The sequence below is a fragment of the Mandrillus leucophaeus genome, unplaced genomic scaffold (assembly GCF_000951045.1).
Source record: "Mandrillus leucophaeus isolate KB7577 unplaced genomic scaffold, Mleu.le_1.0 Scaffold206, whole genome shotgun sequence".
Taxonomy (NCBI): domain Eukaryota; kingdom Metazoa; phylum Chordata; class Mammalia; order Primates; family Cercopithecidae; genus Mandrillus; species Mandrillus leucophaeus.
This window is the reverse complement of record NW_012102099.1, coordinates 1592704-1610515: the sequence shown is the minus strand read 5'-3', so window position 1 is coordinate 1610515 and position 17812 is coordinate 1592704. Positions and strand designations below refer to the sequence as shown.

Genomic DNA, 17812 nt, shown 5'->3' with positions numbered 1-17812 from the left:
GTTTCACCATGGTCTTGATCTCCTGACCTTGTGATCCGCCCGCCTCGGCCTCCCAAAGTGCTGGGATTACAGGTGTGAGCCACCGCGCCCGGCCTTGAGTTGATTTTTGTATATGGTAAGAAATAGGTGTCTGGTTTCATTTTTCTACCTTCAAATATCTAGTTTGAGCAGCACCATTTATTGATTTTTCGAATTTAAATTTTATTTTAGAGATGAGATCTCACTCTGTTGCCCAGACTTGTCTCAGAATTCCGGGGCTTAAACCATCCTACCCACCTCAGCCTCCCAAAGCTAGCACCATTTATTGAAAAGACTGTCCCCTCCCCAAGGAATGTTCTTGGTGCTGTTGTCAAAAATCAGTTGGCTATAAATATGTGGATTCGTTCCTTGGTTCTCTATCTATTCCATTTATCTGTGCATCTGTTTTTATGATAGTACCATGCTATTATGGTTACTTTAGCTTTGTAATGTATTTTGAAGGCTGGTAGTTTGATACCTCCAGCTTTGTTCTCTTTGCATAGGATTAGTTTGGCTACATGGGGTCTTTTGTGGTTCCATGTGAATTTTAGGATTTTCTTTCTTTCTTCCTTTTTTTTTTTTTTTTTTTTTTCTTGAGACAGAGTCTCGGTCTTGTTGCCCAGGCTGGAGTGCAGTGGCGCAATCTTGGCTGACTACAGCCTCTGCCACCTGGGTTCAAGCGATTGTCCTGCCTCAACCTCTAGAGTAGCTGGGATTACAGGCATCTGCCACGACCCCCAGCTGCTTTTTGTATTTTTAGTAGAGATGAGGTTTCACTATTTTGGCCAGGCTGGTCTTGAACTCCTGACCTTAGGTAATCTACCGTCCTTGGCCTCCGAAAGTGCTGGGATTACAGGCATGAGCCACTGTGCCTAGCCTGTTTATACGTTATTTATGGCTGTTGTATTCTTACTAATTTTTCTTTCCATTTGTTTCATCAATTAGAGAGAGAGGTAGTGAAATCTCAGACTGTAATTATGGATTTGTCTCTTTATAATTTTTCCTTCATGTAGTTTGAAGCTACTATTAGATGCATAAATGTTTAGGATTGTTATGTCATCTTGATGAACTGGCCACTTTTATATATATATATATATATATATATTTTTTTTTTTTTTTGATTGGACGTGATGCCTCACACCTGTAATTCCAGCACTTTGGGAGGCTGAGGCGGGTGGATCACAAGGTCAGGAGTTCGAGACCAACCTGGCCAATATGGTGAAACCCCATCTCTACTAAAAAATACAAAAATTAGCCAGGTGTGGTGGTACACACCTGTAGTCCCAGCTACTCGGGTGGCTGAGGTGGGAGAATCGCTGAGACCTGGGAGGCGGAGGTTGCAGTGAGCCAAGATCGTGCCACTGCACTCCAGCCTGGGCTATAGAGCAAGACTCCATCTCAAAAACAAACAAACAAAATATACATATATATACACACACACACATATATATACAAGCATATATATATATGTATGTGTATATATATGTATATATACATATTTATGTATGTATTTTCGAGACAGGGTCTCACTCTGTCACCCAGGCTGGACTGCAGTGGAGCAATCACACCTCACCGCAGCCTCTACCTCCTGGGCACAGGTGATCCTCTTACCTCAGGCTCTTGAGTAGCTAGGACCACAGATGCCACTACCATGCCCAGCTAGTTTTTATATTTTTTGTAGAGACAGGATTTTGCCATGTTGCCTAGGCTGGTTTTGAACGCCTGGGCTCAAGTGCTCCACCCACCTCAGCCTTCCAAAGTTCTGGGATTACAGGTTGAGCCACTGTGCCTGGCCCCACTTTAACAGTTTGAAATGATCTTCTTTATCCCCACTGAAGTTCTTTGCTCTGAAACCTACTTTGCCTGATATTAATATAGTCACTCCAGTTTTCTTTTGATTGGTGTTAGCATGGTGTGTCTATATTTAAAGTGCATTTTTTATAGGCAGCATATAATTGGATCTTGCTTTATTATTTAATATTATTGTCACTGCATTTTAATTGGAATAAGTGCATCTATTTTAGCCTTGACATGCTATGCTATTATTTTGTGTGTGTGTGTGAGTCTCTCCGCCCCAAAAATATTTTTTTAGGAGATGAGCCAAATGATTGTTCTCAAATGAATAATGCCTAAACTATGTTTTCATGGCCTATCTTTTCTTCCCTGTCATCTTATTGCAGTTTAATTCCTTTATCAGGGGTCAGTTTATATGCTATGTGATTAAGTGCTGTTTCTTCCATGAAGCCTTTACTTGATTGTTTCTTTCTTACTCTGTTTTGGTTTTTTGTTTTTGTTTTTTTTTTGCAGACAGTGTGTCACTGTGTCACCCCATCTATAGAGCAGTGGCATGATCACAGCTCCCTGCAGCCTTGACCTCCTGGGCTCAAGTGATCCTCTTGCCTCAGCCTCCTGAGTAACTGGTACTACAGGCACATTCCACCATGCCTGGCTAACTTTCTCGGTGTTCCCATAACACTTTTTTTCTATTTCGTTAAAAATGTTTATCGAGGCTGGGCTGGTAGTTCATGCCTGTAATCCCAGTACTTTGGGAGACCAAGATGAGAGGATTGCTTTAGCCCAGCAGTTTGAGACCAACCTGGGCAATATAGTGAGACCCCCATCTCTATTTATATAATATTGAAAAGCAAAAAAAAAAAAAAAAAGTTTATCAAAGTAAAACATGGCCACGGTAACATCACAATACTTAGAGTTTATGTTAAAATAACCCCTTCCTCTTCCCATCCCTATCTCCTGTCCTTTTTCTCAAACACTTACTGGTTTTGTTGTTGTTGTTGTTTTTGTTTTTTTTAAGACTTTGAGTCTTGCTCTGTCCCCCAGGCTGGAGTGCAGTGGCGCGATCTCGGCTCACTGCAAGCTCTGCCTCCCAGGTTCACGCCATTCTCATGCCTCAGCCTCCTGAGTAGCTGGGGCTACGGGCGTCCGCCACCACGCCCAGCTAATTTTTTGTATTTTTAGTAGAGATGGGGTTTCACCATGGTCTCGATCTCCTGACCTCGTGATCCACGTGCCTCAGCCTCCCAAAGTGCTGGGATTACAGGCGTGAGCCACCGTGCCTGGCCTGTTGTTTTTATATTTTGTTTTACAAGTAGGATCTCACTGTGTTGCCCAAGCTGGTCTCAAACTCCTGGGCTCAAGTGATCTTCCTGACTCTGTCTTCCCAGTAGCTGTTTTAACTCACTATTTTAACTTGTGCGGTTACATTCATAATGCCTGATAGTATGATTATATCAGCAGTATTTACAATGTTATGATTATGTAAATATTGTTCAATGCCAAGTCAGTAACTGTGATGCAGTTGCATCCCTTCTTGGTTCTCTTTGGCTGTATTTGGTTGTATTGTCACAACTGCTGAGACACATAAAGATGATTCTGACATCAAAAGATCAGTGGATTTGCTTTTCTTTAAACTTTATCGATTTCTTAAATTTCTGCCACATTTTATCTTGCTTCATATTGGACAATGACCCTTGGAAGTTATTACTGCTTTTTTGAGAGAGCATTATTATTTTTACTATCTTTTCTGCCTTGTTTCCTGGACCTTATATCTTTCTTCTGGATATACTCCTTCATTATGCGGGAGTGCATCCTGAGGAAACTTTCTTAAATTAGTACAGGAGAGGAAAACTTTGAGTTCTTATATATTTGAAAATGGCATTGTTCCACTTTCATATACAATTGAAAGTTTATCTTAATACAGCATTATAGATTGCAAATTATTTTTTATCACTACTCTAAAGACATTGTTCCTTTACCTTCTATTTTTTTTGTATTGCTGATGAAAAATTCAGTGCTTATCTAATTTTCCTTACTTCGTAAGTGATTTTGTTTCTTCTTTATGGAAGCTTTCAGAACTTTATCAGTGTCCTGAAATGTCGTGAGATTGTGTGTGGGATGCTTTTTTTAAAGGTAGTACCTTAGGCTGGCGAATAGGCAAGCCCCAGATACATCATTTCTGTTTCAACCAAAGTAGCTTTTATAAACTGGTCTTCTTATAAGGTTTAACTGGAACTAAGGATTCTGTGGCTTAGACGGGGGGTGTGTGTGTGGCTCATCTCCAATTATTTTCCTTGGGATTTGAGTGCTGACTAGCTTTTGGTCTCCCATAGTTGACAACACTTACTACAAAGAGGCAGAAAAAGAAAATCTTGTGGAACAATCCATTCTGTCAAACGCTTGTTCTTCCCTGGAAGTTGAGGCAGCCATATCAAGAAAAACTCCTGCCCAGCCTCAGAGGTAAGACTGTTTGGAATCTCAAAATGGTGGTTATGATAATAATGTTCAAAGGATAGTTACTGGACGGAGCATCTGTTATGTGTCCATACTGTGTTTATGGACACCTTTACGTTACCTTTTTTTTTTTTTGAGACAGAGTTTCGCTCTTTTGCCCAGGCTGTAGCGAAGTGGTGTGATCTCAGCTCACTGCAACCTCTGCCCCACCATGTTCAAGCAATTCTCCTGTCTCAGCCTCCTGGGTAGCTGGGATTATAGGCACCTGCCACCACACCCGGCTAATTTTTGTATTTTTAGTAGAGATGGGGCTTTGCCATGTGGCCAGGCTGGTCTCAAACTGCTGACCTCAGGTGATCCACCCGCCTCAGCCTCCCAAAGTGCTAGAATTACAGGTGTGAGCAACTGCGCCCGGCTATGTTACCTTTTAAAATCCTCATAATAATGGGTTTGTGTGGTTGGTATAAATTAAGAAAAATCCGTATAACATTTATGAGTTGTAGGTAATATGCTTAATTAATTAATTTATAGATAAGGGCTCAGAGATACTAAGTTGCTTGCTTAAGGCAAGTTTATTTCAGAGCCAAGATTCAAACCCTTATCAATCTGTTTCCAAAGGCCTTGTATGGATATAGTTGTTACATCTTCCTAATGTCAAATATCTTTGTTCTTCTGTATTACTTTAGCTTTTTTTTTTTTTTGAAACAGGATCTTGTTCTGTCACCCAGGCTGGAGCTGGGGTGCAGTGGTGGCACATAGTTCACTGCAGACTCAAACTCCTGGGGTCAAGTGATCCTCCTGCCTCAGCCTCCCAAAGTGCTGAGACTATATAGGCATGAACCACTGCATTCAGCCAATAGGCAAATTTTTATTTTATTTATTTTTGAGACAGAGTCTTGCTCAGTTGCCTAGGCTGGAGTGCAGTGGCATGATCATATCTCACTGTAGCCACAACCTCCTGGGCTTAAGCAATCTTCCCACCTCAGTCTCCTGAGTAGCTGGGACTACAGGCACAAGCCACTGTGCTCAGCTAATATTTTTGTATTTCTTGTTCAGAAAAAGTTTTACCACGTTGTCTAGGCTGGTCGCGAACTCCTGAGCTCACTGAACCCACCCACCTCTGCCTCCCAAAGTGTTAGGGTTACAGGCGCGAGCCACTGCACCCAGGCCAGAGTATGAATTTATTTTTTATTTTTTATTTTTTTGAGACGGAGTCTCGCTCTGTCGCCCAGGCTGGAGTGCAGTGGCACGATCTCAGCTCACCGCAAGCTCCGCCTCCCGGGTTTACGCCATTCTCCTGCCTCAGCCTCCCGAGTAGCTGGAACTACAGGCGCCCGCCACCACGCCCGGCTAATTTTTTTGTATTTTTTAGTAGAGACGGGGTTTCACCATGTTAGCCAGGATGGTCTCGATCTCCTGACCTCGTGATCCGCCTGTCTCGGCCTCCCAAAGTGCTGGGATTACAGGCTTGAGCCACTGCGCCCGGCCTCAGAGTATGAGTTTATAATCAGGGTTTAGTGTTTACCCTCTCTGTGGTTCTCTTGCTTCTGAAGTTTTGCCTCAAAAATTTGATCTTTTTTTTTTTTTTTTTTTTTGAGACAGGGTCTTGCTCTCTTGCCCAGGCTGGTGTGCAATGGCATGATCTTGGCTCACTGCAGCCTTGACCCCTCAGTCGTAAGCAATCCTCCTGGCTTAGCCTCCTGAGTAGTGGAAGCTACAGGTGCAGGGCACCACGCCCAGCTAATTTTCGTATTTTTTGTAGAGATGGAGTCTTGCTATGTTGTCCAGGCTGGTCTTGATCTGAGCTCAAGTGATCTGCCCACCTTTGCTTCCCAGAGTGCCAAGATTACAGGCGTGAGCCACCATGCCTGGTATGTGCCATCTTTTTTTTTTTTTTTTCCCCAGACGGAGTCTTACTGTGTCGCCCAGGCTGGAAGAATGCAGTGGCGCAATCTCGGCTCACTGCCACCTCCGCCTCCTGGGTTCCAGTGATTCTCCTGCCTCAGCCTCCCAAGTAGCTGGTACTACAGGCGCCCATCACTACGCCCGACTAATTTTTTTTTTGTGCATTTTTAGTAGAGATCGGGTTTCATCGTGTTTGCCAGGATAGTCTCTATCTCCTGACCTTTGATCTTCCCGCGTTGGCCTCCCAAAGTGCTGGGATTATAGGCGTGAGCCACCACACCTGGCAGAGTAGGGAAAGCTTTCTTAAACAGGACACACACAGAAAAGCACTGACCATAATGGGGGTGGCAGAGGTTGATAAATTCAAGCATATTTATCTAATTAAAAGATAAAGAGATGAAAATTCAACCCCTAGAGTGGGAGAAACTATTTGTAACACATGAATCCTACAAAGGGTTTATATCCAGAGTATACAAAGAATTACAAATCAATTAGTAAAGAATTGACAAGCCAGTAGAAAACAGGCAAACAACTTGAACTAGCACTTATGAGAAGGACAAATGGCCGATAAACATGTGAAAATGTACTCAGTTTCACTGATCATCAGAGAAAAGCACATTAATTTCCTAAGACCCACCAATCTTATTTTTTTTTATAATAGCTAAAATGAGGAGATAACTCATCAACAGTAGACTGAATAAATAGTGGCATATCCCTACAATGAATATTATACAGCAATGAAAGTCAATGAATTAGAGCTGTGTGAATTGATGTGGTTGAATCTCACAAACATAAAGTTGAGTGAGATAAGCCAGACAGAAAAGAATACTTATAGTAGTCTGGTTACATTATACAAAATTTTTTGTTTTTCTTCAAAACCAGCATACCATGTTTATGTAATACATGCTTATTTGGTAAAGCAATAAGGAAATTATCTAATGATCACACTTGACGTCAAGATAGCAGTGGTTGTCAGTATTCTTCTGTATCTTGGCCTAGGTGGTGATTTCATAAGGTCTTCCACTTGGTAGTCATTTAACTATTTTTGTTTTGGGCACTTTTTGGTATGTATTAGATCTGTCATTATGCTCTTTGTTTTGTATTCTTCTTATTGATTTATTTGTTTTTAGACAGAGTCTTACTCTGTTGCCCAGGCTGGCATGCAGTGGCACGATCATGGCTTGTTGCAGCCATGACCTCCTGGGCTCAAGTGATTCTTCTGCCCCAGCTTCCTAAGTATTTAGCACCACAGATGCGCACCACCACTTGGGACTAATTTTTTAAAAATTTTTTGTAGAGACAGGGTCTTGATATGTTGCCCATGCTTGTTTGAACTTCTGGCCTCAAGCAATTCTCCTGCCTCAGCTTTCCAGAGTGCTGGGATGACAGGCATGAGCCACCATGCCCAGCCAAGTTTTTCTTTTTAATCACTTTACTGAGGTCACATTTATAGACACCAATGTATTTAAGAACTAAAATGTTATGGTTGAATTTAAAAAACTATCAACAAGAGAGATCAGATTTTTAGAGTGGAGAGAATAGCACTCCATTTTATTGCCCTTTGTAGTTTGACATCCTTTCACATTTCTGAGGAACGTTTAGATATCTGTAGTATATATGTTTGTTATACATTTTGTCAATTTCTCTACCATAGAAGATCTCTTAGGCTTTCTGCTCAGAAGGATTTGGAACAGAAAGAAAAGCATCATGTAAAAATGAAAGCCAAGAGATGTGCCACTCCTGTAATCATCGATGAAATTCTACCCTCTAAGAAAATGAAAGTGTGAGTAGCCACAACTTCTTACTGCCAAGGGTAGACATATTGTACCTTGTATACCACTTGTAAGTTTCTTTTCTGAGTTTACACTTTAGATTGAATAGAATAAAATTAAAAATGGTACATCTGCAATATGTTTGGTGCACCTCAAGCTTGAGAAATGCCTAAAACTGTGACCATGGTGAGGTGAATTGTTACATGTGTCCTGGAGGGCACTCACATCTTAGTTGGCATAGGTTTTACCTCTTTTTGTTTTTATGTTTAATAACAAGCTGCATACATGTTTGTTCATATTTTTATTAGTTAAGAATATATTTTGCTCCAAGTAATAGTCTATTCAACTGGAGTGGTTTAAAGAATAATGAATTATTTGTTCACAGAGGTCTAAAGTAGTTAGCTGCTGGCTTTGGTTCAGTGGCTGATTTTTAGATTTTTTTTTCATACTTGCTCTCAAGATGCTGCTCTGTATTTCTTAGCTTTTTTCTTTTGCTTGTTGTCTCATTGGCACAAGATGGCTGGTATATCTCTAGGTGTTGTATTTATGTTTAAGAGAAGAAGAGAACAGTAAAGGAAAAAGGGCAGCATCTATACCAGGAAACTTAAGTCTTTCCCAGCAAACCTTAAATTTCATTTCATTTGCCTAGACTTGTGTCACTTGGATTCCCTAGTTGCAGTAGAGGCTGTTGAAGCAAGTACAATACTTACTTGTAGTTTAGTGCGTTGATGCTCCTCCTGAAATTGGGGTTTTATTAATAAGAGAATAGATATTGGGATGGCAATTAACTCTGCCATTTGATCGTTTGATGGTGAGCAGTTAGAGTCCCTCCTTACTCTTCTGAACCACCACTGGGTAACTCTTATCTTGATAGAAGTTGGCTTTCTCAAAGTTTACTCATTGAAGCCATTAGTATATGTGATGTAATGATACTATTGGAAGAATCATGTGGTCAAAGCATGCTTGTTATCCTATAGAATGAGAAAAGTTAATCCATATGCAGCAGATTTGGGGAGGAGGGTACAGGCTATGCTTCAGGGAATTGAAAACATATTTTTTGTTCTTTTGAACTCAAGTTCTAACAACAAAAAGAAGCCAGAGGAAGAAGGCAGTGCTCAAGATACTTCTGAAAAGAATGAATCTTCCCCAGAGAAAGCCAAGGGTAGACATACTGTGCCTTGTATGCCACCCATAAAGTAAGTTTCTTTCCTGAATTTAAACTTTAGAATGAATGGTGTAAAATTACAGACTTACATCTCCAATCTTTTTGGTGTACCTGGAGGTTGGGAAACTCCTGAAACTTTGACCATGGTGAGGTGAATTGTTACATGTGTCCTGAAGGGTGCTCAGATTTTTAAATTTTTATTTAATTAATTAATTTTAAAGACAGGGCCTCATTCTGTTGCCTAGGTTGACGTGCAGTGGTGCAATCATGGCTCACTGCATCCTTGACCTCCTGGGCTTACCTGATCCTCCCACCTCAGCCTCCTAAGTAACTGGGACCACAGGCATGTACTATCATGCCTGGCTAACTTTTTTTTTTTTTTTTTTGCGACATAGGCTCACTCTGTTTCCCAGGCTGGAGTGCAGTGGCACCATCTTGGCTTACTGCAACCTCCGCCTCCCAGGTTCAAACAACTCTCCTGGCTCAGCCTCCTGAGGAGCTGGGATTACAGGTGTGCACCACCACACCTGGCTGATTTTTGTATTTTTAGTAGAGGTGGGGTTTCACCATGTTGGCCAGGCTAGTCTCAAATTCCTGACCTCAAGTGATCTGCCCACCTTGGCCTCCCACAGTGCTGGCGTGAGCCACCGTGCCCAGCCTACCTTTTACATGTTTTTGTAGAGATGGGGTTTCGCTATTTGCCTAGGCTCTCAAACTAGGCCTCAAGCAATCCTCTTGCCTTGCTCTCTCAATGTGCTGGGATTACAGGTGTGAACCACAGTGCCTAGCTGGTGCTCAGATCTTGAACAGTCAGAAAAATATACTGTTGAAGCAAATTTAAAAGAAATATAAAAGGAAAAAGTTAGCAATGGTTCTTACCATGTAAATGGAACATTTCTTATTTTTCCAACCTCCCTGCTGGGTTTTACCCAAGCCAGCATACATATTTTCACAATCAGTTAATATAAAACCTTGGGTTCTGCTTTATTGACTTGCCATGAGACTATTTCAGATTTTGTTTCTGTGCTGCTACAAAATCTTCACATTTATCCTTTTTTGATAGATTAATATTCTATCAAATTATATTTAACTATTTTCTGTTGAAAATGTAGTTTCCAGCTTTTCACGATTATAAGTAATCAGTCAACAACTTTATAGGCAGAGCCATTTCTTTGAGTGATCTCCTCAGAATAAGGAAGGAGAAATTCCCCACAGGGAATGACCAGTTTTGTCAGTGTTGATATTTATTGCCAGTTTTACTTCTGAAATGGAAGTACCAATTTATAGTACCGTCGACTTTTTTTTTTTTTTTTGAGATGGAGTCTCACTCTGTCACCCAGGTTGGAATGCAGTGGCATAATCTTTGCTCACTGCAACCTCCGCCTCCTGGGTTCAAGTGATTCTCCTACCTCAGCCTCCTGAGTAGCTGGGATTATAGGCATGCATCATCACACCCAGCTAATTTTTTTTTTCTTTTTGTGAGATGGAGTCTCGCTGTGTCGCCCAGACCGGAATGCAGTGGCACGATTTTGGCTCACTGCAACCTCTGCCTCCCACGTTCAAGCAATTCTCCTGCCTCAGTCTCCCATGTGGCTGGGATTACAGGCACCTGCCACCACACCTGGCTCATTTTTTATTTTTAGTAGAGGCGGAGTTTCACCATGTTGGCCAGGCTGGTCTTGAACTCCTGACCTCAAGAGATCTGTCCTCCTCAGCCTCCCAAAGTGCTGGGATTACAGGAATAAGCCACCATGCCCGGCCCCGGCTAATTTTTATATTTTTAGTAGAGATGGAGTTTCACGATGTTAGCCTCGCTGGTCTCAAACTCCTGATCTCAAGTGATCTGCCCGCCTCAGCCTCCCAAAGTGCTGGGTACAGGTGTGAGCCACCATGCCTGGCCTGAAGTGCCATTGGCCTTGAATTAATATTTTTGTTTTCTTACTATCTCTTCTGCATTGTTTATTAACTTTTAAAATTGTTTTGGTTTTTTAAATTAATATAATATGGCATCAAATTATTTAAAAAATTTAGTTGTAAATTGATAATTTATAGTTGTATATATGTATGCAGTACAAAGTGATGTTATGATTCATGACTACAATTTGGAATAATTAAATCTAGTTAATTAACATATCCGTCACCTCAAATACCACTTTTTGTAATGAGAACATTTGGGGTGTTTTTTTTTTTTTTTTTTTGAGATGGAGTTTCTCTCTTGTTGCTCGGGCTGGAGTGCAGTGGCGAGATCTCAGCTTACTGTAACTTCTGCCTCCTGTGTTCAAGTGATTCTCCTGCTTCAGCCTCCTGAGTAGCTGGGATTACCGGCACTTGCCACCATACCCATCTAATTTTTGTATTTTTAGTAGAGATGAGGTTTTACCATGTTGGCCAGGCTGGTCTCATACTCCTGACAGGTGATCCACCTGCCTTAGCCTCCCAAAGTGCTGGGATTACAGGCATGAGCCACCGTGCCTGGCTGGAATTTATTCTTTTAGTGTATTACTATTATTAATGATATCCTTCACCCCGTGCAGTAGGTCAAAAGAAAAATCTTTTTCCTCTTGTCTGAGATTTGTTGTACTCTTTAACCATCATCTCCCCGTTTCCCCCAACCCCCAGCATCAAATTATTTTAATTTTTATGTATTTGCTGACAAGATTGTATTACTGCTACTATTGTAAACATTTTTTCCATATTTCCTGTTGGGTGAATTATCTGTTTCCTTTTTATTTTTTTTCTTATTGGTAACCTTATTTGTCTATAAATGTCCTGGTGGTATTTTCCTTACTAAGAATGGCTACTCTGTATTGAATGTTACCATGTGTCAAGCACTTCAGAGATATCATCTGATTGAACAGTCACAAATAGGATGTAAGCAAGAGTATTTACACTCTCATTTCACAGTGGAGAAAACTTAGGTTCAGGAAAGTTAAATCGTTCTCTCAAGATCATTACAGGCAGCAAATGAAATGACAGGGTTGGGATTTAGTCTGCTTTACTTATGAGTTTCTTTCTTCTGTTACATGTATTTTATGTATATTAACCTTTCGTTGTAGATACTTTCCTCATTCTACTGGTCTTTTTTTGTTTTTGTTTTTGAGACAGGGCCTTGCTGTGTTGCCTTGGCTGGTCTTGAACTCTTGGGCTCAAGCAATCTTTTCGCCTCAGCCTTCCAAGTAGCTGGGATTACAAGTGCATGCCACTGCACCAGGCTTCTACTGGTCTTTTAGTTTTTCTTGTGGCGTACAACCTAATCTTTTTTGTCATTGTTGCTGTTGTTGTTTTTGGAGATGGAGTCTCACTCTGTTGCCCAGGCTGGAGTACAGTGCCGCAATCTTAGCTTACTGTAACCTCCACCTCCCGGGTTCTAGCAATTCTCCTGCCTCAGCCTCCTAAGAAGCTGGGATTACAGGCGCCCACCACTACATATAGCTAATTTTTGTGTTTTTAGTAAGATAGGGTTTCACCATGTTGGCCAGGATGATCTCGAACTCCTGACCTCAGGTGATCCACTTGCCTCGGCCTCCCAAAGTGCCTGGGATTACAGGCATGAGCCACTACACCCAGCCCAATCTAATCATTTATGATTATATTTGTGGATATTTTGTAATATATTCTAATCTATTTTAGTTATTTTCTTCTGAATTTTTCAATATTTTGGTATAAAGTGTGCATTTTCTTGTCTTTATTTATTTATTTATTTTTTGAGACGGAGTCTCGCTCTGTGGCCAGGCTGGAGTGCATGGCACGATCTCGGCTCCCTGCAACCTCCACCTCCCAGGTTCAAGCGATTCTCCTGCCTCAGCCTCCTGAGTAGCTAGAATTACAGGCGTGTGCCACCACACCTGGCTAATTTTTGTATTTGTAGTAGAGGCGGGGTTTCACCATGTTGGCCAGGATGGTCTCAAACTCCTGACCTCAGGTGATCTCCCCTCCTCGGCCTCCCAAAATGCTGGGATTATAGACATGAGCCACCATGCCCCGCCAAAGTGTGCGTTTTTATTTATTTTCATGGTGTTATCTAGTTAAGTTAACATCTATTTATTAGATGATATTTTTTGGTTTTGATGATTATTTTGTCACAGGTTAAAAATACTATATAATGCCTGTAGATTCTTTTGAGTCACTGAGCACCTTTCTCCTCTCCTCTCTTCTCATTTACTGATTTTCTCTTTAGGCAGAAGGTTCTAAAAAGTACTGAGGAGCAAGAGCTGGAGAAGAGTATGAAAATGCAGCAAGAGGTGGTGGAAATGCGGAAAAAGAATGAAGAATTCAAGAAACTTGCTCTGGCTGGCATAGGTGAGCTTGGCTATGGTTGACTGATTCATGAGGGGTGGTTCTTACACTCTTGCTAGGTGTTTTTGAAGTCTTTTTTTTTTTTTTTTTTTTTGAGCCAGAGTCTCGCTGTGTCGCCCAGGCTGGAGTGCAGTGGCCGGTGCAGTGACGCAATCTCAGCTCACTGCAATGTCCATCTCTTGGGTTCAAGCGATTCTCGTGCCTTAGCTTCCTGAGTAGCTGGGATTACAGGTGTACACCACCACACCTGGCTAATTTTTTGTGTTTTTAGTAGAGACGGGGTTTCACCGTGTTAGCCAGGATAGTCTTGATCTCCTGACCTTGTGATCCGCCTGCCTCGGCCTCCCAAAGTGCTGGGATTACAGGCTTGAGCCACCGCACCCAGCCTACTACTTTTTTTTTTAGTTTGCATATAACTGAAAGGCCTCAAACCCAATAGTACTCAATGAATATGACACATATATTAGTGTCCCTGAGGACTACTTCAAGTTTTGGGTTACATGTAGATAGTGAACAAAGTTAGATCCATGGTAACAGAAATAGCAAAAGGACTGGAGTAAAGGGGATTTACTGGTGTTCCTTATCTTAATGTTATCTGTGTGTTTTACTGTGTTCCTCACTCAGGGCAACCTGTGAAGAAATCAGTGAGCCAGGTCACCAAATCAGTTGACTTCCACTTCCGCACAGATGAGCGAATCAAACAACATCCTAAGAACCAGGAGGAGTATAAGGAAGTGAACTTTACATCTGAACTACGAAAGCATCCTTCATCTCCTGTAAGTTGGTAGACTAAAGGAGCATTTCTTTTTTTTTTTTTTTTTTTTTGAGACGGAGTTTCACTGTTGTTGCCCAGGCTGGAGTGCAGTGGCACAATCTCGGCTCACCGCAACCTCCACCTCCCAGGTTCAAGCGATTCTCCTGCCTCAGCCTCCCTAGTAGCTGGGATTATAGACATGTGCCACCATGCCTGGCCAATTTTGTATTTTTAGTAAAGACAGGGTTTCTCCATGTTGGTCAGGCTGGTCTTGGACTCCCGACCTCAGGTGAACTGCCCACCTTGGCCTCCCAAAGTGCTGGGATTACAGGCGTGAGCCACCGCACCTGGCCAAATGAGCATTTCTGTTACTAATATTCATTTAGGATTTTACGTGTAGCATTTGTGGTCACTGTTTATAATAGTATAATTGAGAAAAAAACTTTGTGTCTATAAAGTTGTGTAAAATATAACAGATCTTTTTTTTTTTTTGAAATAGAGTTTCACTTTTGTTGCTCAGGCTGGAGTGCAATGGCGCGATTTCGGCTCGCTGCAACTTCTGCCTCCTGAGTTCAAGTGATTTTCCCGCCTCAGCCTCCCAAGTAGCTGGGATTACAGGCGCCTGCCACCACGCCCAGCTAATTTTTGTATTTTTAGTAGAGACAGGGTATCCCCATGTTAGCCAGGCTGATCTCAAACTCCTGACCTCAGGCGATCCACCTGCCTCAGCCTCCCGAAGTGCTGGGATTACAAGCGTGAGCCGTCATGCCTGGCCAATATAACAGATCTTATAGGAGAAATAGGGTTGGAACAGACCAGTCAAATCTCATGCTGTTTTGTTACCAGAGCACCAACAAAGTCAGTAACAATCGTAAGTAAAAATTCTAGTACTAATAATCTCCACTTGCATTTGTAGTCAGTATCATCATTTTTTGAAATTAGTTATTTGCATTCTTAAACCCTGAGGTTATGCTTCTTTCTTTGAGATACAGGTCCTTGAAGGGTTTTGCTTCCAATTAGAGACAGTTTTATCAAAATTACTGGTCCAAGGAATAGGAATTGGCTTCTTCATCAGTCACTTTAGGGGATGTATGGAGAGATTCCACTGATTCAGGAAGCTGCCTGACCTGATGCAGACCCAGAGGCGCAATCAATTTTTTTTTTTTTTTTTTAAATGAAGTTGAGGGTGAGATTCCTTTGTGCAGCACATTTTGTCTTCAATTCTAAGATAGCTTACTCTGGATTCCTTCAAAACATTGACATGGTTGGGGAAAAATTACCTATGTACTATTCCAGAACATAAGATTTGTTAAGTGCTAGATCCTTTCTTCCTTTTTTTTTCTTTTTTTCTTTTTAATGAGAATAGACTAGTTATAACCCTTGCTCAAGGACAGACAAACTTCAGAATAATCATCTTGGTTTTACACAGGCCTTTTTTATTGATCCTCTGTGCCAACTATGTGGTTTATGGTAGATGTGAGCTCTTCCATGACATTTCATTTGGGGAACAACTTTTCTCTTTACAGGCCCGAGTGACTAAGGGATGTACCATTGTTAAGCCTTTCAACCTGTCCCAAGGAAAGAAAAGAACATATGATGAAACAGTTTCTACATATGTGCCCCTTGCACAGCAGGTTGAAGACTTCCATAAACGAACCCCTAACAGATATCATTTGAGGAGCAAGAAGGATGATATTAGTAAGTTTCCTACCAGTATCACCGTTGGATGGAACCTCTCCTATATTCCCTCTGCTTACATCTTAAGCACAGATTTGTCTTTAGCTGAAATCCTAGTTTTTCAATTAAAGTATGGCATGTGACTGTGCAGACAACAAATGTATCCTTCAGAATTTTTCAAGCCAACCAGCTATCTGTCTTATACCCATCAACCATCTTGATCCTCCTCATCAATAACTGGCCAAGGGGAATGAATTAAGGCAACCTGAGATGTCGTTACATGCCCTTAATGGACATTTTTGCCATGTGTCAAAGTGTCACATTGCATTTAGTTACCTATAGAAAATGAAGGCATTTCATTCATTCATTCAAGGCTATGTGCTTTTTATTCAGTGGTCCACCAAAATTTTTACTACTACTAACCAGGCACACTGTGTTAGGTGTATAGAGGTAAATAAAATGGACTTGGTGCTACTCAACATCAAGTTTCTAATTCAAGTTTCAAAACTCGACATCAAGTTTCTGACATCAAGTTTCAAAAGCCCTTACCATAATTTGTAGCGACCTATTTATCTCTATCATTAGAGATAAATTAACTAGTTCTTTGCATTCTTAAACTGTCATTAGAGATAAATAGGTCACTACAAATTATGGTAAGAGCTTTTGAGGAGGAGGGAGATGCAAAAGTCAAAGGAGGTGGGAGATAGGGAGAGCATGTCTGAATGTTGAGAAATCTTGTCAGAGATAAAGAGGCCGAAGGTACGAGAGAGAGAAGATAACTAATGGATTAAGTCCCTGAACAGGCAGGTATTGGAGGGATACTTAGCACAGATGGAGTGAGTGTTCTTTAAAAGGAGGATGGGAGAGTGGGAGGAATGGGTGCAAATACTGGGGGAGTTTGTAGATTTGGTGGTGAGCAGATGAGTGGATTCTAATTTAATAGTTTCTATCTTTATGGAAATAATTTCTACAAGAAGGAAGATGAAATCTGAAGGGTGGAGGTGGTATAAAATAGTTGTTGGGAGTATAGGGATAGTATTCTGGATAAAGCAGAATGTAGTTGTTTTACTTTTGAGGATCTCTAAATTTTTTATATCCTTGCATAGGCATTTTTTTTGAGACAGAGTCTCGTTCTGGCTGTCATCACCCAGGCTGGAGTGCAGTGACGCAATCTCAGCTCACTGCAATGTCCATCTCTTGGGTTCAAGCGATTCTCGTGCCTTAGCTTCCTGAGTAGCTGGGATTACAGGTGTGTGTCACCATGCCCAGCTACTTTTTGTATTTTAAGTAGAGACCAAGTTTTGCTGCATTGGCCAGGCTGGTCTTGAACTCCTGGCCTCAAGTGATCCACCCGCCTCGACCTCCCAAAGTGCTGTGATTACAGGTGTGAGTCACTGCGCCTGGTCAAGTGTAGCATTTTTAAATATTGTTATTATGTTCTAGTAGCCAAAATGATTTTGTTAGATTTTATAGTATCAAAATAATGAAATATTCTTCTTTAGTCTAATGGAAATTTAAATATTAAGCATAACTTTTCAAATAATATATGACTCAGAGTCTGATATGTCATGCTTTTAGAATACTAGTCCTGGCAAATGGAAAGAGAAATTATACTATGCAATTTTTATTTAAAACTTTGTACAGTTACAGCTAAATAATGGTTATATGTATCTTTGAAACATGGCTTATTTCTAAAATAGATTTGGTTTTGATCTACCACTGTTACGTGACAAGACCTAAATTGAAAGATTCATTCTATATTAGTTATGAAAATTGACAAGGTTTCACTGGCCAAGTAAATTAGTATTTTCAGTGAGTGGTGGTGATATCTTAATATTGATGCTTTAACTTAGTTTTTAATTTTCTCCATTTGATTTTCTATATATAAGTGGTGGTCTTGTTGCTTTTATATTGATTTCATAAAATTGGGAGTTTTCACTTGGTCTTTTTTTGTTTTGATTTTTATTTATTTATTTA

The 17812-nt window shown here is 40.9% G+C and overlaps 1 protein-coding gene across 1 annotated transcript in view; it reads left to right on the top strand.

The window, feature by feature from the left end:
* TPX2 (TPX2, microtubule-associated) overlaps window positions 1-17812 on the top strand; it is a 61978-nt gene that overhangs the window by 24470 nt on the left and 19696 nt on the right. The window contains exons 5-10 of the mRNA XM_011979802.1: window positions 4146-4272; window positions 7826-7954; window positions 9020-9139; window positions 13286-13407; window positions 14029-14180; window positions 15685-15856. Of these exons, the coding sequence (XP_011835192.1) occupies window positions 4146-4272; window positions 7826-7954; window positions 9020-9139; window positions 13286-13407; window positions 14029-14180; window positions 15685-15856 (822 nt within the window). The remainder of the gene's footprint in view (window positions 1-4145; window positions 4273-7825; window positions 7955-9019; window positions 9140-13285; window positions 13408-14028; window positions 14181-15684; window positions 15857-17812) is intronic.